Genomic DNA, 17,191 nt, shown 5'->3' on the forward strand with positions numbered 1-17,191 from the left:
TGTTATACGATGATTAGTATTTGATTGTAGTTGATGTTGTAGCTGATTGCCTTGTAGAACATTTTATTTATGTTATCACCAGTAATGCAGATCCTAGAAGCTAGTTTAATTTCCTTAGATTCGTTATTATTGTACTTATTTTTATGGGAAGGGGCTACTTTTTTTATTGCATGATTTCTCTGGTGTCATAAGTTCCCTAAGTTAGCACTGTAGCAAAGAACAACCCGCCGATGTGTGATAGCCTGATTAGTGGCCGGTACTAGTCAGCAATGAGCTTTATCTTGTCTGCAACTTGTATTACCTACTGCGTAGTTGGAAGATTTTTTCTCTTTTAGAAAGAAAAGGGGAGGGGGGGTTGTTTAGAAGACAAAATGTAGAACATGAGAGATTTATAGCCCCTCACTATGTTCCATCTCCCTCCTTTTCTGGTAAAACTAGGATCTTTGGGCATTTTGCTTTTCTTAAATCTTGTATGAATCTGAATCTTGTGTTTCTTGTAGGTGCCATTGCCAAGGCGGATAAAGTTTACCATGATGAGGCTGCAGCGACTTCATTGCAACCTTGATCTTAGGTAGGTATCAACAATTCAGGCAATACTTCAGAAATGCAATAATGGGTTAAAAGTTTTCCTTTTCCTTTTCCTTTTCTTTTTCCTTGAATAGGTGGGCAGAGAAGTTCATGCTTTGGGCTGTTAATTCAAGAGAAGGAAGCTGAGACAGTGAATGAAAGTTCAACAAAAGCCAGAGTTACCGTTATTGTTATATTATTTCTGAGGGTAGCACAAATTTTACATTGTTTTCCGTTTTATTTCATCTTAACTTAAACATTGTTTAAAGGTGTTACTAAATTTGAAGCTCCATTGTCTCCAGCTCAATGTTAATATCCTTTCCATTGGTTTGGTTTGGAGAAAGATACTGTATACATATAATCCCTAATTCAATCATGTGATTAAAATTTAAGAAAAAATTTTGCCATAATTTGAATTTTAGGTTTGTTAAATATTATTTTTTAAGATGATTATCTTAACAGATTAAATTAAGTTTGGGGTTCTAATTATTTATTTACTTATTTGAGAGGAGCAATTTGAATTTAATTTTTTAAAGTAAGATAAACATGCGTCTATTATTATTATTATTTTAATTTAATTATTTGTTCGTTACATGATAATGCTATTATTGTACAGCTAAATCGTAAATTCAATTACATGTTAGCTGAGTACAAATTTTAAATAAAAAGTATATTTGTGAAAATATTTCTGCCACGCTCTGCGTAGAAATATGAAAACTTGTGGTTGCAATATGTTTATTTATTGAAAAAATAAAAAGGTTGGAATGTGCTTGGTACGCGCGTAACATAGCGCGTGGTAGAGAAAGAGCCGTAGCAGCAAGGGAACAGTTAAAAAGGAGACTGGAAGAATAGAACAGAAAGAATCTATTAGGAGATTATGTAACAGATAAGAAGAAACAGAGTAAGAAAAAGAAATCACTGCTTGGATGTTGGAATCAATGGCATTTTCAGTTTTTGCTACGAATTCTTCTTCTCTTTCTCTATCTCAGCTTCAGCTTCAGCTTCAATCATCTTCTCTCATATTTAAGCCATACCCTTTTCCCTTCTTCCCTTCTTCTCCTCGTTTGAACCCAAAGAAACGGTTTCAAAGTCACACCACCACTCGCTTCCGTCGTGTTCTTACTACTTCAAATGCTGCCGTCGACTCAAGCAATGGGGCAGTCATTGCCTCTGACTTTGAGCATCACTCTTCTTCTTATGGAAGACAGTACTTCCCTTTAGCTGCTGTTGTTGGCCAGGTCTCTCTCTCTCTCCTTTTTTATATATGGAAGGAAAGGAAATGCTTTAGAAGTAGTACAAAAATGGGTCATTAATTTTGTATATATTTGTTAACTATCTGGCTCAATTACTTTGATTCTTCATTTTAATGTCTTAAAAGTAGAAATGGGTTTGAACAAAATAAATGAATATCGTCATGTCAAATGCATACGCATATCTGATTCTTGATTAACCGTTATCGCAGGATGCCATTAAAACTGCACTTTTACTTGGGGCAATTGATCGTGAGATTGGAGGGATTGCTATCTCTGGGAGGCGAGGAACAGCCAAGACTGTAATGGCACGTGGGTTGCATGCAATTTTGCCACCCATTGATGTAGTTGTTGGTTCAATAGCAAATGCAGATCCAGCCTGCCGGGAGGAGTATGAACTGTGAACTCTTACCTGTTATAATTACATTAGTACTTTGATTTTTCTAAATTGCATGAGTTTTTCGCCTCTAATAGAACATAGATTTGTACGTTATATTGTTAGGGTCATGAAGCAAAACACATGGCGTGAGACAGAATGGAAAGTCTAAACAAGAGTGATATTAATTTTTTTGTTGTTTTTCCAAATTTTTGCTGCTGCAGTCCCTATTGAGAACATATTTGAGCCTTAATGTGTGTTGTGGGGCTAGAACGATTAATCTAGAACTTCTTACTTAAGCTAAAAGCTTGCTTTATTTTTGTGATTTTCGATATGTGAAATAACTGATTCAACAATAGTTTATGCATTTATTCCTTTCAAGATAGTGACCTGGTCATCATAATTTCTGAAGGTGGGAAGATGGTTTAGGTCAGCAAGCCGAGTATGATTCTGATGGTAATGTGAAGACTCAAGTTGTCAGATCTCCTTTTGTTCAGGTACATTTAATTCAAGAAATTCTTTGTTATTGAGTTTTGTTTTTATTGTCTAAATACCCTTGTCCGCTTTTGTTCCAGATTCCACTTGGAGTCACAGAAGACAGACTCATTGGATCTGTTGATGTTGAGGAGTCTGTGAAAGCGGGAACAACTGTTTTTCAACCAGGCCTTCTGGCTGAAGCACATAGAGGTGTACTATATGTTGATGAAATTAATCTTCTGGATGAAGGTATTAGTAATTTGCTTCTGAATGTACTGACCGAAGGAGTTAATATTGTGGAAAGAGAGGGAATCAGCTTCAAGCACCCTTGCAAACCGCTCTTGATTGCCACTTATAATCCAGAAGAGGGTGCTGTACGGGAACATTTATTAGATCGTATTGCAATTAACTTGAGGTACAGACCTTGTTTTAAGATGATGGAATGAGTTTATTAGTTTTTACACATCTTTCCCATTCTATTAATGGCACACTTCCTCTGCAGTGCAGATCTTCCAATGAATTTTGAAGATCGTGTTGCAGCAGTTGGAATTGCAACAAAATTTCAGGAAGCTAGCAATGAAGTTTTTAAAATGGTTGAGGAAGAAACAGAGTACGCAAAGACTCAGGTAACCATGCATAGATGGCGTGTTATAAGTCAGATTTTGAATCTTGTAAATACAATGAGCCTTCTGAAAACCCACCTTCCAGTAAGATGAGAGATGAATGCATAAACTTTGAGGGTTGACTTTAATGAAATTTATACATAAGAAAATCGTTTGCTTTGATGTATTTACTTCTTCCATTTCTTCCCAAAAAGCTTGTGTGCCTAACATGGTGCTTAAATTCAACATATTGTTCATAGACCAGAAAATGCTTAAGATGTAGAGTTTTCTGCTGATGTAATGTCACTTGCTTGATCATCATCTTTTAATTATAAATAGTACCCAAGAACATTCAAGCACTGTTTTCCACTGTATAAAACTAAATCGACCTTTCTTAATGTTGACAAACATTGACCTCATAATTATATAGAAAAGAGTTCAAGGGATCTTTTTGTAAAAGTTAAATGAGGAAAAAGAAGAGTATAAATTTCTTTGTCATTCATTTTAAGAAAGTCTCTATGATATTTGTGGGCTTGACTTTTTTGTTGTTCAAATAGTTGTTGCTAGTGAAATACAAACCCCTTAGAAGTCCTCTGGTCAGGTTTCGAATTTTTTTAGAAATGGGGCAATTCATCCTAAAATGTACTCTAAGTGGTTGAAATGTCAACTCATTTTGCTAGTAAAGTTTGACAACTTTGATATCACCTTATCCATTCAGCAGTTCAGCTGCATGTTTACCATTAACCTGTGATACTAGTTGAATTTGCTTCTCCATTATAAGTTTTATTTATTCAATGTGTATCTGTCTTTTGTTCTTCTCAAACTTTTTTATGTAGAAAGATGAACGTTATTTCTCTTGTTCATTTATTTGCAGATCATTTTAGCAAGAGAGTATTTGAGGGATGTTACAATTAGCCGAGAACAATTAAAGTACTTGGTTATGGAAGCCCTTCGAGGTGGTTGCCAGGTGCTGAGATTGAAATCCTAGTTTTAACATTAGTGTATGGTTTTTATTCTTCAACCACTATAGATAACAAAAATTACTCTTAATTTGTCCCTTATCAATCCTCTTATGCTGTACGCTAAAAATTCTGAGAGTTTGATGAGGAATCAGCATCGCACATGCCTATAAACTAACTGAGCTGAAGCCATCAAGTCTCCAATCCCAAAGCTTTAGACAAATAGTTCTTTCCTGTCCAGTTCCATCCTGGGAACAAGGATTTAGTAATATTTTATTGAGCAAATATATTTAAGTTTTGTCAAGATAGTAATATTTTACTTATGATTATAAATACTGCTGCTTAAATTCTTACCAGGGACATGGAAGCTACTACTTTCCTGCTTCATATTAATTTATGTAGCTCAAAATTTCCAAAACTGACATGGCATCACTGGGAAATTCTTTGGAGTGATCATATTTTGAGAAACAAACATCACAAATATTTTCTTGTTGGTAGAGATTTGTGGGGGGGGGGGGGTTGTTATCAAACATAGGATGTTCAAGAACAAAAGATGGAAAAAGAGAAAACAACTCAATGAAACATCTGACATAGACTAGCAAAGAATAAGGAGAGGACTATCTCACTAGGGGATTATCTTTTTGGAACAGAAACCATTAAAAAGGGGCATATGTTGCTTTCAGTGACCGATGCAAGCCATTCTTAAGCAAAAAAGGAGGGATGATATTTGGCACCTGAGCTTTTAGCTCAGTGGTAAATGCATGTATCCCCTACTCAAAGAGCTGGATCCGATTCTCCCTTCCCCATAAAAGAAAAGGCGTAATGCACAATTCACTGATTTTTTCTAATTGAAGATCATTGATGGATTTTAAGATATTATGCAATCATGGAATTGAAAATTAATTAATACTCAAACAATTTACAGGGACACAGAGCTGAGCTATATGCTGCCCGGGTTGCAAAATGCTTGGCTGCTTTGGAAGGACGTGAAAGAGTTAATGTAGATGACCTGAAAAAAGCCGTTAAGTATTCTTACTATGATTTTGCAACCATACGCAACAAATTGTCACAGCAATTCGACCCCTGACCTGTTTATATGTTTCTTGTTGCTGTCTAAATTTTTTAATCAATCTTGCCTGTGATTGCTTAATTACATTTTATAGAATATGTTGTTCTTGTTACTTCTGCCATTTCCTAGTCGCAGCCAACTTTTGAGCATATTTTTGTTTCAGATTGAGGGACATGATATTTATGATTGCAGGTTTTGTTGAAATATCTGCTAATCACTGGTTACATATCTGCTTGATTCTATTACTTTTATTTTGGAGAATAATGTATATACTTCCACCTGTTCTCCACTTATTTTTATTAATTCTTTTGGTGATTGGTTGGGGAGAAATATCGAAGTTAAAAAGGAAAAAGTATCTACCTTAGACATAGCTACTGGTTTTTGTCTGCATCATGAAAGCAGAATACAAATAAATTTGTGTTGATGTATTGTATAATACAGGTGGAGCTTGTCATCCTCCCTCGTTCAATCATTACTGAAAATCCACCAGATCAACAAAACCAACAGCCTCCACCTCCACCTCCCCCTCCACAAAATGAAGAATCTGGGGAGGAGCAGAACGAGGAGGAAGATCAAGAGGTATGTTAACATTAACATTTCAACATTAAGGACCAAACTTTGCAGTTTCTTAGTAAATTTTGTTATTCCTTTGCAGGAATTGTTATTTATAATCAACTAAAATCTGCCAAAGTCCTTATCATTGAGGACTTGGTCACCATGTTTTCTTCTATTTAAAAATTAACTATTTTACTGATGAATTAAGCCTACTTAACGTTCAAGTATGTTCTCAACCAGGATGACAGTGATCAGGAGAATGAGCAACAACAGGAGCAAATACCTGAGGAATTTATCTTTGATGCAGAAGGGGGTTTGGTGGATGAGAAATTACTTTTCTTTGCACAACAAGCACGGAGGCACCGGGGGAAAGCTGGAAGAGCAAAGAATGTTATATACTCAGAGGATAGAGGCCGATATATAAAACCAATGCTCCCGAAGGTTAGTCCTGTCCTTCCCTGAACCATGCAAGTTTGGATAAAGGGAATAGTTGGCACTAGCTTCCAAAACCTCCTGATTCATAATTAAAAATATTTTTGAAGTATATAATGACCGTCAAGATATTATATTTTGCAAACTGAACTTCCATTATATTCTGTGTCCCCTATGAAGTGTATTACATTTCTATACGTCCTGTTAAATTCTACCTTTTTCATGTATAGTGTTTTCCTCTTTCAATTGAATATATTGCTTTGTCAGTTGGGCATTGAAATCTCAAAATGAGCCGGTGACTTAGCAATCTTCTTCACTCTTTCCAATCTTTTGTACACTAATTTTGCCCTCTTTTAACTTCATTTTTGGAATAAGCTGCGGTGTTTTTCCCACAGGGCCCCGTGAAGAGACTAGCTGTTGATGCAACACTTAGAGCTGCTGCACCATATCAAAAGTTGCGTAGGGAGAGAGACATTCAAAAAAGTAGGAAGGTTTTTGTGGAGAAAACGGACATGAGGGCTAAAAGAATGGCAAGAAAAGCGGGAGCATTGGTATTGATGAGCTACTTCTATTGCTTAAATCTGTTAATATTATTATATTTATTTATCAAGAAATACCTTCAATTGGTTCTATGTATTTGAGTGTTCTTTTCACCTCAGGTTATATTTATTGTAGTATATACTCTTACAGGAATTTTGATGATAGAAATTTCTGAACTTCCATTGGCATGATCAATTAACACAGAAGTTTACCATATACCATGAAACATAACAGAATCATTTTTTAAGATGCTAAATGCCTGCAAATTGTTTAGACATAAGGATTGGCGTAAAATTAATGTGGAAATGATTATTTGAGCAAATTGGTTTAACTGTGATCTGTCAAAGAGAGTAAAAAAACCCCATTGAAGTACTGGTGAAGTTTTCTTATGCTTGGGTTCATACAAATATATTTCATTTCAGGTAATATTTGTGGTTGATGCAAGTGGGAGCATGGCATTGAACCGAATGCAAAATGCTAAAGGCGCAGCACTTAAGTTGCTGGCTGAGAGTTATACAAGCAGAGATCAGGTAAACTAGAGACAAATTTGTTCTGAACTTTCAAGCATACAAACCTTGCTAGTTATTAATTCATATTAAGGGCTCAGTTAATGCACATAACTGTTCTGCAAAAACAAAACTACTAAAGCTGATGTAAAGAAACCATCATGTACATTTCAGGTAAGTAATTTGTTTATATTTATTGGTAATGTTGAATAGGTCTCCATCATACCTTTCCGTGGAGATGCTGCCCAAGTCCTTCTGCCTCCTTCCAGATCAATTGCAATGGCAAGAAAACGTCTTGAGAGACTTCCATGCGGTGGTGGCTCTCCCCTAGCTCATGGTTTAAGCATGGTAAGTATTTATAGTGAATCCCTCAATTTGTGGCACAGATTTTAACAAAATGATTCTCTGTAACTTGTAGTTAATGACATACATTGATACTTAATGGCTGCCCTTGCCTTATTATTCTGCATCTGCTATCTGTCGTTACTACTTGTAGCTAATGACTTTTACAACATGGCTGGTTGTAATATTGTTGCCTCCTTATTCTGAAATGCTTCTTTTCTGAATGATAACTCTATGTTTTTCTAAGCTTTTCAATGCAATTCTTTTAGGTGCATATTTGGATACAAATTCACAGTTTCCTTTTCTAATTACTTCATACACTTTGATATCGTCAGGCTGTCAGGGTTGGGCTAAATGCAGAGAAAAGTGGTGATGTGGGACGTGTAATGATCGTTGCAATAACTGATGGAAGAGCCAATATATCATTGAAAAAATCCACTGACCCAGAAGCTGCTGCTTCTGATGCCCCTAGACCCTCAGCACAAGAGTTGAAGGTAAATTATGGCACTATAACTAGGTACATAGCATGATGACTGTAGGTAAGAAACCTGATATTCTACTATTTAGCCAAATATAATTTCTACAATGATAATATACCCACTGTTTTAGGCTTTAATTGGACATGGTAGCAATATATGACCATCCCTACAAGCGAAAAGACCATATATTATTCTTATTTATTAGTGATATGAGCTGAAAGACAAACATTACGGTTTCTGCATGTTATCTAGTTTTTGACCAAATGAACTTCGTGCATTTTATGTATATAAATATTGCAGGATGAGATTCTTGAAGTGGCTGGGAAAATATACAAAGCAGGAATGTCCCTTCTTGTCATTGACACAGAAAACAAGTTTGTTTCAACTGGTTTTGCAAAAGAAATTGCAAGAGTAGCTCAAGGTGCGCATACTGAAACTTCTATTCTTTTATGCATGTGGAATGTAATAAAATACTGTCATTGTTTTGATCTTTTAGGGAAGTATTATTACTTGCCAAATGCTTCAGATGCTGTCATCTCAGCTACAACAAAGGAAGCATTATCTGCTTTGAAAAGTTCATGATTCGGAAGCGTTATCAGCTTTCACCAATTCATGATGTTTATAATCAACTCAATTGTGAGTCCGTATACTTTGTTTCCTGCCAAAATCAGACCAAGAAAACTCATTGAATCTTGTCTGCATTTTTGTGTTCTCTAACATCTTTCCCTTGTATGTTCTGTCATAAAACAAACTGATTATTCTTCATTGTTGCAGAAAGTGATTACAATGAAATCATCCGAAGTTTTTTTCTTGTTTGCCTACCTTTCTTGAATTGGTTTATGATGATAGTAAACTAAACTGTTTCTGCATAATCAAGTACTCAATACTTATAAAACATGTACCTTTTTACATTTTTGGCAAAAAAGTTGGATTTTCCATTCCAAACTTTTATTCAATGTTCTGTTTATTTCTCTAACTTTTATGTATTTTTAATGGAGTCCTCCGGACTCTTACTACTATAATTAATATTGAATTTTGTCACTCTTATTTTGATTTCATTGAATTTTGTTACTATACTTTCATTTTTCATTGAAATTTACCATTGTATTTTCATTTTTATTATTTTTGAATTAAAGCTAATGAAAATAAAATATTTCGTAAAATAATCTCTTAATATATCTAAATAAATTTTGAATAAAGCATAAAATTTGATATAGATATTTCACTTGTAATAAAATTATAAATACGGGTTGTCATGTGGAAAGAAGTTATTATTTTTTTAATCAAATTTAATACTAAAATAAGCTTTTCAAATATCAAATTTTAAAATATATTCTTTTAGAATTTAATTTTAATTTATCAAAAAAAAAAAAAAAAAGAAGAAGCTTGATCAAAAGAAAAAGTTATACGGTTTGGTCAATGTAATGTGAATATTGTTTGCCGAAGACAGTTATATCCTAGAACTTAGTCAAATTCTTTTCTATTTTCTATTTTTGTTATTTTTTATTTGATAATTAAAATTATTTTTTAATAAGTTTAAATATAACATTAGAAAATTACTTACTTGACTTAAAAATGCATTTCAAGGTTGAACCTCAAATCAAAGCAATTTTAGTACAAATTTCATTTAATTTAATAAAATCACTTAAATTACATATATTATATGTAATTAGTAGTTAACTATTTATTTGATTTGGCAAAATGTGTAATTTTTTTTAACTAAATTGCTCTCCTAACTTACATTAAATGTTTGTGCTCTAAACAAATTAATTTAAGTATGTTCCAAAAAAATAAGCGTTTATTTTTAGAGTTTATGATTAAGAGATTGACACATATTTTATATTTTTAATATATTTTATAAAATATGTGTTATTTTATTAATTTTATTTGTGAAATTTAAAAACTCCACTACCAAAAAAGGGTAGAATTGATCAATCCCATCACTTCTCAATCTCAAAAAATGCCTTGGATTACATTGCTCTTCAAACAGTAGCCAGCCACTCTCATCTTCTTCATGGCCTTAGCTCTACCTTGGTTGCAATCAGGTTGAGATCAATTTAGTCTGGGTGCAATCTGCCAATGCTGTTTTTTAGCAGATAAGGGTATATCCTTCAGGCAACAACCATTGCATCGTTTTCTTAATGAACAACATCAAATATTGAACAATCCAACCAATAATCAGAAAGAATAATTTCAATGGTGCTTACTAATCTGAAATATATAACAGTGGGGCAAGTGCCTGGAGCACGTTGGAGAGGGAGAGAGGGCTCTTCAGGATTCTTACATGAAACAAATTAAATTACACTTTCTTGAGTTTCTTCCATGACACTCCATTACATAATTGAGAATGTGGGTATGGCACGCAGTTAAAGTGGGATCAAATGGTGAGAAGCTAGTTTACCAATGTTTAAAAGTACAACTAAATAACAAGAACTCAATAAACAATGAGACAAAAGGGTCAAGAGATAAAAGAGAAAACCAATAGTGTTACCCATCTGGACTTGAGTTTTTCTTGTGCTTTCCTTGCCTGTCATTCACTTTCTCTACCTTTCCACTTCCGTTATTATGGTTGCTGACAGAACCCTCTTGAGCACTGCACATTTGAGACTTCAACTTAAACCCAAATTTCTTTGAGACATTTCCCCAAGTACTAGAACCTTTTACCCTGCCTAGCTTCTCAATTTCTTGCCTCATGTTCGAGCATTCCTTCTCAAGCTCAGAAACCCGCATTCTCATGTTATCCATGCCTACCTTCAAAACCTGATTTTCTCTCACAGCTGAGGCCCAGCCTCCTTCAGTAGACCCTGCAAACCCGCTTCTTAACTGTCGCGATCCATCAAGATTATCAGAAACCAAAAAGCAACCAGCAATTGAAGTCTTAAGCTGAAGCTGCTCAAAGAACAGGACTTGCACAATTATTCTTAGTGGAAGTCTCTCATTCTGTGCAGCATGGGTACATGCTTCCAAGGAGAGCTTCTGGCAGTCCATCAGACGACATAGTTGTTCTCTGTCAGATTCTGACAACCATGGATGTGACTGCAAGTTTAATAAACATAGGAACATTAACAAGTTTTAACAAAATTTATAGCAATTCTTTTTTGTTATTTTTTTTCTTTTAAAATTACTTTCTCTAAGATACAACAATTGATTTTAAGAACAAGGATATTCCATGCATATAAGGTTTGGATTTTTGGCCCATTAACTTTGTTTCAAGCAAATAGAAGCAACTTAGGTTAAAATGCCAAATTAAATTACCCAGACAAAGAACCAAGGATAGAAACATCTCGCATTGAGAACTTTTATCTCTTGAAATAATGGGGAATCCTAACCTAAGTTAAAGCTATCACATCATTCTCAAAACATCTTAAGAGAGACTGTAAGGTCAACTTGGATGGAGGTTAAAACATATGAATGTTGCATTTGAGCACAACTGCTGCAGGGTTCTTGGATTAGTGAACCAGATGCAGCATATCAAACAGAACAAAAACAACATTAGTAGCAATTATATGCATTAAGGATAGTACCTTCAGATAAATGTCTATTGCACGATATAGACCATCATCCAAGGGCCTGGCATAGTCAGGAACAGAAGCAGCAAGAGCCTGAAACTTGGGGACCTTTAAATTAATGTCAGGGGCAACCTCAGCAAGGTACCCATCAATTAGCTTGGCTACCATTGTAATTGGTGTTAATGAAGGTGAGCCAATAATCTGACCATCATCAACCGAACATGGAGAGGCTTCACCAGTGATCTGGTCCATGGAAAGAAAATGCTCAAGAATTCGCTGGATGCAGTCAACATTGTAGAGTGTTTCCATGGAATAAGAGAAATTAGGCATCAGTAGATCATCCAGAGTTGCTTGATCAAGCTGCAACCCAATCCTTTTCTCAAAGTTAGACATACAAGAGGGGCTTGCTCGAAGAATCATGGCTATTCGAAGCAGTCCAAAGAGAAACTTGGTTGGGACAAGGCCCTTCTGAATAGGAAGTAACCTGTCAATCTCCTCCAGCAAAAGCTTCTGCTCTTCTTCTGATGGAGAAGCCCCTAAGGCCAGAGGTGCAAGACGGGCACTAGAATTAGAATCATTAGCACCCTGACGCCTGTTCAAACCAGGTAGGTATTTTTTTCCATAAAAAGTAAGAGACCCAGCAATAATCTCCTGTCTGATACCACGAGACTCCATAACTGCAATCAATCTCTTATAGAGACGTAAACTTAAAGTTGATGCATCCTCATACCACCAATCTGAACTTGTATTTTTTGGTCTAGCCCCTGTACTTATCCCATTCCACAACACACTTCCGCCAGGACTCTGCATAGGACCACCATGCTCCATTATAGGCCACCCAAATAGGTTGGGGTCAGTAGATGCCTTCATGGCTAATGATTCAATGCACCTTTTTGTAATGTTCAGTTCATCAGCAAAAGCGATAATATCATCACATTTTTGAAGTGCTCCTAGAGAATCTTTCCAATTTCGGAGGACTACTTGATTAAGAAAGGTTTCAGTCTGTGTAATAAGATTACCTTCCCCATATTCCTCAGTCATTTCTAGATGCTTCGCAGCACATCGAAGGTACACAACATTTGAAGCAGTGAGTTCAAGTTTCACGCCATAGCAGAACTTTGCCACAAGTTCAAAAGTTTTAGCCCCTCCAGGAATGTCAGGAAGGCATATGGAACTTTTTTCTTCTTCTTGTTCAGATGCTTCTGCAATTAATCTTTCCATAACCCCACTTCTGGAGAGTAATGGGAACTGCACCAAATGATAGTTAAGATGAGTAAGAACTTAATGATGTACAGTTATTTGACAATAGAAACTTCATTTCACCATGCACAGGGCAAAAGGTACAAGTTCAAGCAAAGGACTTTAGTGCTCGTCCTTAAAAGGAAAAGCATGGAAACAGAGGAAAAGTGACATCTCAACTCATGAGAAACCAATATATGTGGTCTCAGAAAGATGGTGCAGGGCATGGCAAGAGAATTTTTATCTTTATTTTTGCAGAAGCTGTAAAGTAAAAGGGAAGATTTTATACATACTAAATTCAGTGAATTTCAACAAATACAAGAGGGTAATTGACCAGCAAGCACACACCAATGCAGTATATATATGAATAAGGGAAAATTACCTTGTGAAGGTGAAAGGACATTTCTCCAACTTCAACAACAATATCACTAGGAAGTCCAGTTGTGCAGAACCTATAAAAAATACATGTATATTAAGCTCAATATAGAGAGAAATATAATAAGAATCTAACATGCACAGAGGGATGCAAGGTGCTTAGGATCAAACTAGAGAAGCTGGGTCCCCTATTATAAAATATTCTTATTAGAGAAAAGTCATCCATCATTCATCCTTAATAAAAATGTAAAGTAATATGAAAATGGTTCCATCTATCATACACATGAGATACTAATAACCCAATTTATTGGGCATTAATGAATCACTTTTTCAAGAGTGTCCTCATCTAAATGCTGGGCTTGCCACATTTACAATCACCAGGATGAGAAATAATACAACATTCTCATTTTGATTGATGCCATTATTGTTAGCAAGCTTTCAATATTGATAAAAAATGTCAGATCTATTACTTCTGAAATGGAATATGAACATTGAAAATAGACATGATATTAAACTGGTCCTTTAGGAAGGAAAAAATAAAGAAAAAAAAAAGTAAATGATCTTTTATAAACTTGGTACTATTAACCTAAACATGGTATTACACTGGCCTAGTCCGGTGGTCATACCAAGTCACTTATTCTATTATATTCCACTAAATGCATAATATAACATTCTACATGTAAACGTAAGGAAATATAAACAAAAAGGATAAGATTAGATAAAGGTTTAATGTAAGTATGAAGGTCTCCTATCACATGTACATCCCCCCTTTTGTTGATTGTTTACCCAGTACATTCACATGACAACCTCAATCATAACTACTTTATGTTAAAATGCTTAAGAAACAAAGTGTAGCTTTTTTTAATTAGCCAACAGAAATGTGGTCAGTTGGTAGAATGCTAGACTCTTAGTACCAGTGGTCAGGGTTCAAATTCTGACAACCTCAAATCCCAAAAATAAAAGAGTGCATTAGTAGGACAAGACTTATCATCTATGTTACATTCATGAAAGAGTCAAAAATAAATTATTCGTGAGTTACAAGATTGTTGATGATGGGCAAGCTACTCATCTTCTATAAATTGAAGCATTAATCAAGTGAAGTTACTTCAACAAAAAACCAATTAGCTTAATGAAGTCTATTAACCTTATACTAACTTCACAAAGTTCAGTTGAGTAAACAACTTTTTAACAGTATTTGTACCAACCTAATGAAGTCCTAAACAATTAATTGATTTTAGTATGAAAACTTGACTTTCAGACAAGGAGTATGAAACACAAAATTGTGGACCAAAAGCAATATAAGTGCAGGTGAGCTTTCCTTATCAAGCAAAACTAACTTAGTCGCCCGAATCAGCACCAAAACATGCATATATAAGTGTGTCTCTTGATGCATATACATGCAAATTCAAACATAGAAGTATCTCTAACAATTTTAACTAAAACTAAATGCTAAAATGAGAGAAAAAGAGCACACTTCACACATCCACGAGAAGATTAAAACGCAGTAGAGCTAAAGAAAAAATAATAAAAATAATCTTAAAATAGTAAATGAAAGAACATATGTAGGCAGAGAGAGATGGAGATGTAGTTGAATTGAAGAGACCAGGTACATACCACGCCTGCCCTTGCCTTTGAAATGCATCAGTTTTGGATCCCAGTTTCATGCAAGCCATTTTCTCGCAGTGGAAGAAATACCTTCAGCAGCAGAACTCCAAACAGGCTACTCCAGAATCCCAACGACAAATCCTTTAACCCTGTATCAAAACCGGAAACTCAAGAACCTCTTTGTTTATGGCGATATACCAGTAACGGGCCTCAAAACAGGGCTCTTTCTAAATCTAAAACGAAAACCCAGCTTTACTTTAACCCCTTAAACCACAATCCTCACACCAAAAAACTCCAACTAAATTGCTCAAACCAGCTTTTTCTCAAAAGTCAAACCTTGAAAATAATCAAAATGTAGTTTCTTCTTGAACATGTAGATCACAAAAACCCCACTAAATATTTCAAAGAAACTTGCTTTAAATTCATCACCAGATTCGTTCAATGTATCCCATTCACAAAAAGGCTCCCAAACCCACTTCAAAAACACCTTCAAATCCCTGCCTAAAACCAGAGACTCCCCTAATCAAACAGCAATTTGAAGTTAGCTTTTTAGGTCAACTCCTCCAATTCTTAGCCTTTCAAAACAAAAACTCACCAGCCCAAATGAATAAAACTTTCTGCTACTAATTTTTTTATCAGCCCCTAAAAACCCATAAAAACCCACACCAAGAAAATTCCAAAGTTTGAAAGCAAAGGACCAAAAACTACTCAATACCTTACAAAAGTAAAAAACAAAACAAAACAAAAGACTTCAGTAAGTTAGGTTTTTTAGTGTGCTTTTTTTTTCCGGTAATAGCCTATAGAAATGATAATAATTCATTGCCTTTGAAGCTTTTCAAAGCCATGATGATGATTGCTACTATATAGAAATGCAATAAAGATAACCAAAGCATGAAAAATAAAATAAATAACTGAATAATATAGGGTATTAATAATGGCAGCTCTGAAACCAAACGCTTCCCACATGCATTCATGTGGGACCCTTTGCCTTGGAACACACTCATTGGTTTTCTAGAACTTAGTTGCATAGAATCTCTTTTTAAGTGAAAGTTTTGTTTAGTTAATATTCTCTAAAGTATATTTAACTTCAAATGAACTATGAAAAAAATTTTATTTGATAAACATAAAAAAAAATTGAACACTTGAGTTTGAATAAAGCAATTGGCCCCATTATATATTTGATAAATATAATTTTCATTTGTATAATCCATTACTAACAGTAAGGAGAATCTTTTCTATGTTTCTTAATTTGATAACCTTTGAGATTACAGATATCTGCCTTTTGTCCAGCTAAGCCATGTGGATCCGTTGCATAGGTTTCACATCAAAATTATAAATTATCACTAATTAATACATAATTAAATAATTAAGTCAGCCAATACCTATAATTAATTTTTTTTAAAAGGCCAATAAAAAATGGGGATTTATTAATAATGAAAAAGAAGTTTTTGGCTGTGCATGCGAGAGAGGCGTCAGGGGTGACCTTGGTCAAAGAAGGTCAGTTACAGCCTACAGGAACAGAACAGTTCATTTAAGATAAACAAAGGGTAGGTTGGGAATTTTGCTTTTAAATTGTTTTTAACTTGAAAAAAATTTACAAAAGATGAAAGGGATGTATCTATTGAATTTTGATTTTTAAATTTATTATATGTTATTAGATTTATTTAAAGGTTGAATTTTTATTTAAATTTAAAAATTTGCCTAAATTTTGAGAGAATTTATATAAAAAATTAAGATCCATTAAATAAATTTAAATATAACTTTTAAATTTATTTAAATTTTTATTTTAATATTTTATTTTAAAAAAAATTTATTTTTTATTATATAAATTGAGCTTAAGAATTGAATTTAACATTTATTTTTTAATTTTAATGGATTTAAAAAAATTTAAAATCTTAAATATCGAATTAGGTTAGATTTAAATAAACATATAAATTATTAGTATCAAATATAAATCTAACTTATAATTAATTTAATTTATAAATATTTTTTAATATTATTTTTTAAAAAATAATTATATTAATCAATTAAATTAAATTTTTGATTCAATGAGAACATCACAATTTTTTTATAAAAGATATTGAATGATAAAAAAATTAAAAATTATAAGTGTTAGGCAAGAAACTTACCTTCTAAAAATAAATAAATTTTTAATCTATCCTTAAACTTTTTATCTTATTACATATTTAATTAAAAATAATATTATGCATCTAAACTCTTATAAATCTATAATATCTAAATGTAAGCTCTTAATCTTCAAAATAATTAATAAAATAATAAATCATTTAAATTAAGCACAGATTCACAAA

At 33.8% G+C, this 17,191-nt stretch overlaps 2 protein-coding genes across 4 annotated transcripts; one reads left to right on the top strand and one right to left on the bottom strand.

Moving 5' to 3' along the window:
- Nucleotides 1-1,405: 1,405 nt before the first annotated feature.
- Nucleotides 1,406-8,975, top strand: ALB1 (ALBINA 1). Of its 3 annotated transcripts, XR_016327099.1 has the most exons (16): nt 1,406-1,805; nt 2,030-2,208; nt 2,606-2,690; nt 2,769-3,085; nt 3,173-3,296; nt 4,147-4,239; nt 5,157-5,252; nt 5,742-5,879; nt 6,096-6,296; nt 6,683-6,838; nt 7,250-7,357; nt 7,547-7,681; nt 8,011-8,169; nt 8,455-8,575; nt 8,651-8,790; nt 8,929-8,975. XR_016327099.1 is itself a non-coding variant. In XM_022900476.2 (15 exons), the coding sequence occupies exons 1-15, from the start codon at nt 1,494-1,496 to the stop codon at nt 8,734-8,736; spliced, it is 2,310 nt and encodes a 769-aa protein (XP_022756211.1). In that variant the 5' UTR covers nt 1,407-1,493; the 3' UTR covers nt 8,737-8,975. The 3 variants fall into 3 exon arrangements, 2 of the variants coding, with proteins under 2 accessions (XP_022756211.1, XP_089598923.1); XM_022900476.2 differs by having other exon boundaries at nt 1,407-1,805; nt 8,651-8,975; XM_089742797.1 differs by lacking the exon at nt 5,157-5,252 and having other exon boundaries at nt 1,407-1,805; nt 8,651-8,975.
- A 1,354-nt stretch (nt 8,976-10,329) lies between these two features.
- LOC111303940 (BTB/POZ domain-containing protein At1g30440-like) lies at nt 10,330-15,773 on the bottom strand. Its single transcript, XM_022900478.2, has 4 exons — nt 14,892-15,773; nt 13,285-13,354; nt 11,679-12,911; nt 10,330-11,190 (listed from the first exon to the last, which is right to left on the bottom strand). The coding sequence occupies exons 1-4, from the start codon at nt 14,948-14,950 to the stop codon at nt 10,642-10,644; spliced, it is 1,911 nt and encodes a 636-aa protein (XP_022756213.2). The 5' UTR covers nt 14,951-15,773; the 3' UTR covers nt 10,330-10,641.
- Between the last annotated feature and the right edge of the window lie 1,418 nt (nt 15,774-17,191).

The sequence above is a fragment of the Durio zibethinus genome, chromosome 13 (assembly GCF_047325235.1).
Source record: "Durio zibethinus cultivar Kanyao isolate XHJ-2024 chromosome 13, ASM4732523v1, whole genome shotgun sequence".
NCBI classification, from domain to species: Eukaryota; Viridiplantae; Streptophyta; class Magnoliopsida; order Malvales; family Malvaceae; genus Durio; species Durio zibethinus.

Excerpts from the sequence above, each read along its gene's own strand:
- ALB1 (XM_022900476.2), top strand. The coding sequence starts at position 1,494 with ATGTTGGAATCAATGGCATTTTCAGTTTTTGCTACGAATTCTTCTTCT. Across the intron at positions 2,691-2,768 it reads TCAGATCTCCTTTTGTTCAG|ATTCCACTTGGAGTCACAGA; the intron begins GTACATTTAATT and ends CTTTTGTTCCAG. Across the intron at positions 3,297-4,146 it reads CAGAGTACGCAAAGACTCAG|ATCATTTTAGCAAGAGAGTA; the intron begins GTAACCATGCAT and ends ATTTATTTGCAG.
- LOC111303940 (XM_022900478.2), bottom strand. The coding sequence starts at position 14,950 with ATGGCTTGCATGAAACTGGGATCCAAAACTGATGCATTTCAAAGGCAA. Across the intron at positions 13,355-14,891 it reads CAAAGGCAAGGGCAGGCGTG|GTTCTGCACAACTGGACTTC; the intron begins GTATGTACCTGG and ends TATTTTTTATAG. Across the intron at positions 11,191-11,678 it reads CAATAGACATTTATCTGAAG|TCACATCCATGGTTGTCAGA; the intron begins GTACTATCCTTA and ends TTAAACTTGCAG.